This window comes from Enhydra lutris, unplaced genomic scaffold (genome assembly GCF_002288905.1).
Source record: "Enhydra lutris kenyoni isolate GAN:26980312 unplaced genomic scaffold, ASM228890v2 scaffoldscaffold41, whole genome shotgun sequence".
Taxonomy (NCBI): Eukaryota; Metazoa; Chordata; class Mammalia; order Carnivora; family Mustelidae; genus Enhydra; species Enhydra lutris.
Window position 1 is genome coordinate 15316417 of NW_019154125.1, and position 7955 is coordinate 15324371.

At 35.8% G+C, this 7955-nt stretch overlaps 1 protein-coding gene across 2 annotated transcripts in view; it reads right to left on the reverse strand.

Annotated features, from left to right (window-relative positions):
- LOC111155451 (syntrophin gamma 1) overlaps positions 1-7955 on the reverse strand; it is a 357699-nt gene that overhangs the window by 195767 nt on the left and 153977 nt on the right. For both annotated transcript variants that reach the window (XM_022515614.1, XM_022515615.1), the window contains exon 10: positions 2815-2944. In XM_022515614.1, coding sequence (XP_022371322.1) covers positions 2815-2944 — 130 coding nt within the window. The remainder of the gene's footprint in view (positions 1-2814; positions 2945-7955) is intronic.

The window sequence follows — 7955 nt, forward strand, 5'->3', positions numbered from 1 at the left end:
TCAAGCTGTATCATTTCTTTTACCATATGAACCAACCATATCAATTGTATCCTCAGGGCAACCACTGTTCCTCAGGGAAGACAATCTAACTTTCACATATGATTATTATGCCCAGTGACCTTTCAACGTTTATGTAGTGCTATAGGTACATGGGAGTTTGTTGCAATAATAGTCCTTTTGAGTGAGAACTGATTACAAGATGAAAAGGACATGCAGTTAGAATGTAATCTCAAAGGTGTGTAAGAACAACTAGATAACTTTAATACAACAATATTATCATACTAGACCTATGGATTTCTCAGCATTGGGTAAGAATGCTTTCCTCTCTTGTGGCAAGTACTTATCACAAGGATGAAAAACAAGCAGTAAAATCTGACTTGTTCTTCTCTATGCCTATAAAGAATAGACACATTTTCATCTTCACTTTCTTCCCATATGCTTGTCTTCTGGGTCACAGCATTCTAACTAAACACATTCCAAAGATACTGTTTTCATGAGAATGTTCCTAGGATATGGGGTCATTGTAAATTTGGATCTGGTAAGAGAAAAACTTTGGATTTAAAATCTAACACCCTTTTTAAAATTTAAATAATATTTTATTTAACTCAAATATTTTAATATGTAATCAGTATAAAAATTATAAATAAGATATTTTACATTCTTTCTTCACAAGATTAAAAAAAAAATCTTTTTAATCCGGTGTATTGTTTACATAGCATATCCACCTCAGAGTGGCTAAAATTCACAGGTCTGAAAATGACAGATGTTGGCAAGGATGCAGAGAAAGGGGAGCTCTCTAACAGTGTTGGTAGGAATGCAATCTGGAGCAGCCACTCTGGAAAACAGCATGGAGGTTCCTCAAAAAGCTGAAAATCGAGCTACCTTATGACCCAGGAATTGCACTACTGGGTATTTGCCCCAAAAGATACAAATGTGGTAATCTGAAGGGGCACTTGCACCCCATTGTTTATAGGAGCAATGTCCACAATAGCCAAACTGTGGAAAGAGCCCAGATGTCCATCAACAGATGAGTGGATAAAGATGTGGTATAAACACACACACACACACATACACACACACACAACGGAATACTATTCAGCTATCAAAAAATCTTGCTATTTGCAACAAAATGGATGTTGCTAGAGGGTGTTATGCAAAGCAAAATAAGTCAATCAAAGAATAACATTCTGTTCTTTTAAAAATACTTTTTTTCTCATAAATATAGTTATCTTGGCTCATTGTTTAAGCACTCTAATTACTACATATAATGAAATAGAAAGTCAGTATTTTTATAGTACTTTATCCCTAGAAAATCCCTTAGAAATATGTCGGAAATGAGGAAAGTCATGATCCTCAGAGAACACTGTATTTTGGGGGGGTGGGAACAGTCCTAAATTTCTTAACATCTTCATCTTCTGTAACTCCAATATGATGAAACCAAAAGATGGCAAAGATTGGATGCTGTGGGGGTCACTCCTGCTCAAGCCACATATGCTCAGGCCAGGCCTCCTTGTCGGGTGATGTCCCTGGGCAAGGCTTGGTGTATTTGTACCCATTTAGACACCATAAAGTAAATTTACTTCTCTTCATTAGCACCACAATGAGAAATAATTTCACACGTACCAAATAACCAAAATTTAAAAACACACAATGTTGCCAAATATTGAAGTTATCTATAGAAAGAGACCTGCAGCCATGGAATGAAAAATATTTGGCATTCCGAGAAATGCTGAATACTAATGTGTCCCATCCCTGTCAGTTCCACTCCCAGGCAATCCCTTCAACATGGACTCAGAAGACACGTGCATGGCCTTGCTCTTTCCTAGATTTCAAAGCAGAATCTGTGCAAAGATTCTTGAATGTGAAGGGTCATTCACATGGGAGAGTTTTGTATGTTCATGAGCTTGAGAGTTACATATTTCTACCTGACCATTTACATAATAGACCTGTGAAATTTCCTTGGGACTGAAATGCTCCAACATGGCATAAAAAGGGTTGTGTCTGAAGGGGCATATTAAGACAAAGGTATGGATGGTATCTAGTATTGTCTTTGAAATAGAATAATCTTTCATTACGATCAAATAATTTTTAATGATTCATGTCAGCACTCAATGAAGTGATGTTTTTAGTTTTGCATATTTTGTTGGACTATACTTCTAGAAGTAAGGAGAAAGGATTGATTATGTTATGAAAGAATAGTGATAATGAAAAGATAGAGATAATGATGAGATCAGAATGGGGAAAGAAAGGTTGAAGTAGAAAAATAGAGAAAAAGTAGAGAAGCCATTCCTGATAAAACAGACATGACTCTAAGAGTCAGTGCATCTACAGTGCATCTTCTGACCAATCCTGTGCCAGCATCATCCCGGGTGGGACTGCCTGTCTCCATGCTGACTCTCACCTACCCCTCTCATCCCCCTCAAACAGTTCCAGCTGCAATTCTAAAATCACTAAAGGAAAGTCAATGAATCTTGAAATTCAGTACTGCTTTAGTTGAAAATAATTTTATATTTATATGTATGTATATCTACATATATACGTATTTACTTTCACTTATTTAAATTATGCTGATGGTTTATCATGTTTGTGAATGCAAATTTAAATGTGTAAGTATTCTTAAACGGATACTCTAGGCTAAAACTCTCAAGATAAAGTGATTTTCTTTAGGTAACTATTAGAGAATAGCTTTCATGATGGATATAAATTCATTTTTAGGTAAGCACCAACTAGTTGTTGTAAAGCTACATATACACTGAAGAAATTTGCCACAGCTGAGAAACTCTATGTCCAGGTATTCCTTGAGTCACTACTTACATTGTGCTTTGTGAGGTTTGAAATATTAGTTGCTATTGCTTGTAGCCAGTCAACACAGTCTTCAGCAGAGAGGCACTGAATAATCCCACTGCAGACCCCATCCACAGCAATGACTTGAAAAGCATTCTGCCTGCAGACATGTCAGAACAAATCAGATTAAACATCATCTCATTTATCTATTTGCAAGTTGAAATAGTTACCTGTTGAAAGCTTTGACACCATACAAATACAGCTTCAAATTCACATTTGCTTACTTATTTTTATGGATATTTCTGTTTTTAAATGGAACACCAAGGTTGAACCCAGAAAACATATAATTTTGAATTCCTAGAAAATATCTTGAGATTCAGATAAATTTGAAGATTTGAGTTGTAAAATATATGTTACATATATGGAAGTATATCTAAGACATGTTAGAAGGCTTATTTTCCCCGTTTACCATAAAAATATACATAAAAGTGTATTTATTACTTTCATTGACATCATTTCCTCTTTACATTTCTCTTTTCTTTTTTTTAAAGATTTTGTTTATTTATCTGAGAGAGACAGAGAGCAACAGAGATAGGGAGAGAGAGAGAGAGAGAGAGAGAGAGCGAGCATGAGTGGGGAAGAGAGGGCAGAGAAGGGAACCCTATGGGGGACTCAATCTGAAAACATTGAGATCATGACCTGAACCAAAGGCATCTTCTTAACCAACTGAGCCTCCCAGGGGCCCCTTTACATTTTTCAATGCATTTTTTAAATTACAATGGAAAGACCACAAAAAAGACACACAAACATTAAACATCATATACAAAATTACCTGATGTCATGCGCTAGAGCATTTTGTTAGTTGTAAACTATCTTCAACCTCAGTTTATCCCTCTTCCCAAAGATGGTTTGAACAAGAGTTTCATAGCTCCTCCTCAGCTTTAAATTTTCTCTGAATTTATGTGAATGTTGTACATTTCAATAACCAAACTTTTCTTTAAAATCCATGGCCAGGGGCGCCTGGATGGCTCAGTGGGTTAAAGCCTCTGCCTTCGGCTGAGGTCATGATCCCAGGGTCCTGGGATTAAGCCCCGCATCGAGCTCTCTGCTCAGCAGGGAGCCTGCTTCCCTTCTTCTCTCTCTGCCTGTCTTTCTGCCTACTTGTGATCTCTGCCTGTCAAATAAATATATAAAATCTTTAAAAAATAAAATAAAATCCATGGCCAGTATAAATATTCTTATGGTCTTCTGTTGATTTTTTGTCATTGTTGTAGAGAAAATTAAATGATGTCATCCTAAATTGCTTACCAAGTGTTATAGAATTCAAACTGGCTCCCTACAGCTTTAATGACTTTTTTTTTTTTGTATGAAGTTCTTGCATATTTAGATGTGAGCTTAATGGACAGCATTGATAAAATTTTCAAAATGAAAGGAAGCCAGCCAAATGGTTTGAGCTTGAGAATGACTCTGTTGTGTAACGTGACACACTTTGGAAACACACAAACTGTATTTAAATCTCAGCCATTTATGAAGAAATTGAAACTTCTGAAGTTAGCATTCAAAGGCTTTGTAAATTATATAAATTTATATATTTTTCTTTAATACTTTTTCTGTCTTCTGTATTTTGTAACTACGTATATGTGGGTAGTAGGCATGATTTCACTTCCTCAAACAAAGAAAGGACACCCCACAGAGCATAGGCCTCGCTCAACTCCAGCACCTGTGTCACCTTGCCTTCCCATGACATAAATCCATATCTTATAAGTGGACACATGCTAAAGCTCTCACTTCAAAGGCACTCTGCTTCTAAGTTATTGATATTTTTAGAGAACTCTTCTCTTACACCCTTCACTAACCCCTTTCAACAGATAACTGCAAGTGTTCAAATATACTTTTTTGTTTTCTCTTAAAAATACATGAAAAGACTTTAGAAAGTACAACTATTGTCTGTCTCTTTGAAGTAGCGTTCTTTTGAATTTGTGACAAGAAAAAAATATGCATGGCATGAAAAGAATATTATAACTTCACATGTCTTTCTTAGCTTTAATTTTGATATTCAGCAGTGAGGAAGACATTTAAAACATCCAGAGAACTCAACCATCCATGGAAAATGAGAACTAATTTGAGTTTAGTAATACACATTTCTTTCTGCCTTCTGATGACCATAACTGTTTCTTCATGCCCCATAAATTAAGGCATGTCCTGAACATATTTGTCCTCTCTGTTTTAAATAAATCATGGCAGCTTCTGATATTTTTAGCTGATTAAAGTTAATATACTTAGATCAAATCTGCACTGTATGCAATCATGTATGTTACATGGTCTCTAGAAAGAATAATTCTGTGGGACTAATCTTTTATAAATCCAGGCTTACATGTTAACATATATCACTTTTTACATTCCTTTCAACTTCTTAGGTTGATTTAATAGAAACTCTTTCATGAATATAAGTGAAATACTTGAACAGTTCCTTTGCTTACATATGACATCTTACAAAATAGGCTGATCATAAGGATTATAGTCTTGAATAAATGAGAGTATTGGCAAATTAGTCTACTTAGTTGTGACAGCAATATCCTATATAGGAAAACGAGAATAATCTACTTTACAGATTTAACAAGTATTTATGGAGTAATTTGTGAGATCCAGATAACTTTCACATATCACTGAAGCTCCATGAATAATTTTCCTGTGAATAATCTATTAATATGTAGTCTTAACTGCAATATTTGGGAATGTTTAGTGGACTTATTCCTTCATTGGGCACTTAGGAAGAACTATAGTGCTTTTGCTTTTATTTTTAGCTTTTAGAAAATGTATTTCTCTGACTAGAGATAATCAGGAAAAAAAAGTTTTTCATTTCATCTTATTTGATGGTACACATTTTGAAATCAATAGACTACATTATCCATTTATTTGGTATTGCGAGACATTAAACTTTAACAGTATTTTAGTAGTCTAGAGGATACCCAGGCAGAATTATGATTTTTAATATACACACATGTGTGCACACACACACACACTTACTGAAAAAACAGTTACAATATTAGAATCAAATAACCTGAAGTTATATCTGCTCAATGTTTTTATATTTTCCTGAGGATTCTTGGTCATTGCTCTGGATGAGAAATGGATGCATACCTAGAGACATATAAACTACCACAACTGAACCAGGAAGAAATAGAAAGCCTCAACAGACCCATAACCAGTAAGGAGATTGAAACAGTCATCAAAAATCTCCAAACAAACAAAAGCCCAGGGCCAGACGGCTTACTGGGGGAATTCTACCAACAATTTAAAGAAGAACTAATTCCTGTTCTCCTGAAACTGTTCCAAAAAATAGAAATGGAAGGAAAACTTCCAAACTCATTTTATGAGGCCAGCATCACCTTGATCCCAAAACCAGACAAGGATCCCATCAAAAAAGAGAACTACAGACCAATATCCTTGATGAACACAGATGCAAAAATTCTCGCCAAAATACTAGCCAATAGGATTCAACAGTACATGAAAAGGATCATTCACCACGACCAAGTGGGATTTATTCCAGGGCTGAAAGGTTGATTCAACATCCGCAAATCAATCAATGTGATACAACACGTTAATAAAAGAAAGAACAAGAACCATATGATCCTCTCCATAGATGCTGAAAAAGCATTTGACAAAGTACAGCATCCCTTCCTGATCAAAACTCTTCATAGTGTAGGGATAGAGGGCACATACCTCAATATTATCAAAGCCATCTATGAAAAACCCACCGCAAATATCATTCTCAATGGAGAAAAACTGAAAGCTTTTCCGCTAAGGTCAGGAACACGGCAGGGATGTCCGTTATCACCACTGCTATTCAACATAGTACTAGAAGTCTTAGCCTCAGCAATCAGACAACAAAAGGAAATTAAAGGCATCCAAATTGGCAAAGAAGAAGTCAAACTATCACTCTTTGCAGATGATACGATACTATATGTGGAAAACCCAAAAGACTCCACTCAAAAACTGCTAGAACTTGTACAGGAATTCAGTAAAGTGTCAGGATATAAAATCAATGCATAGAAGTCAGTTGCATTTCTCTACACCAACAACAAGACAGAAGAAACAGAAATTAAGGAGTCAATCCCATTTACAATTGCACCCAAAACTATAAGATACCTAGGAATAAACCTAACCTAAGAGGCTAAGAATCTATACTCAGAAAACTATAAAGTACTCGTGAAAGAAATTGAGGAAGACACAAAGAAATGGAAAAATGTTCCATGCTCCTGGATTGGAAGAACAAATATTGTGAAAATGTCTATGCTACCTAAAGCAATCTACACATTTAATGCAATTCCTATCAAAGTACCATCCATTTTTTTCAAAGAAATGGAACAAATAATCCTAAAATTTATATGGAACCAGAAAAGACCTCGAATAGCCAAAGGAATATTGAAAAAGAAAGCCAAAGTTCGTGGCATCACAATTTCAGACTTCAAGCTCTATTACCAAGCTGTCATCATCAAGACAGCATGGTACTGGCACAAAAACAGACACATAGATCAATGGAACAGAACAGAGAGCCCAGAAATAGACTCTCAGCTCTATGGTCAGCTAAACTTCAACAAAGCAGAAAAGAATGTCCAATGGAAAAAAGACAGCCTCTTCAATAAATGGTGTTGGGAAAATTGGACAGCCACATGCATAAAAATGAATTTGGACCATTTCCTTACACCACACACGAAAATAGATTCAAAATGGATGAAGGACCTCAATGTGAGAAAGAAATCCATCAAAATCCTTGAGGAGAACACAGGCAGCAACCTCTTCGACCTCAGCTGCAGCAACGTCTTCCTAGAAACATCGCCAAAGGCAAGGGAAGAAAGGGCAAAAATGAACTATTGGGATTTTATCAAGATCAAAAGCTTTTGCACAGCAAAGGAAACAGTTAACAAAACCAAAAGACAACTGACAGAATGGGAGAAGATATTTGCAAATGACATATCAGATAAAGGGCTAGTGTCCAAAATCTATAAAGAACTTAGCAAACTCAACACCCAAAGAACAAATAATCCAATCAAGACATGGGCAGAAGACATGAACAGACATTTCTGCAAAGACATCCAGATGGCCAACAGACACATGAAAAATTGCTCCACATCACTCGGCATCAGGGAAATACAAATCAAAACCACAAT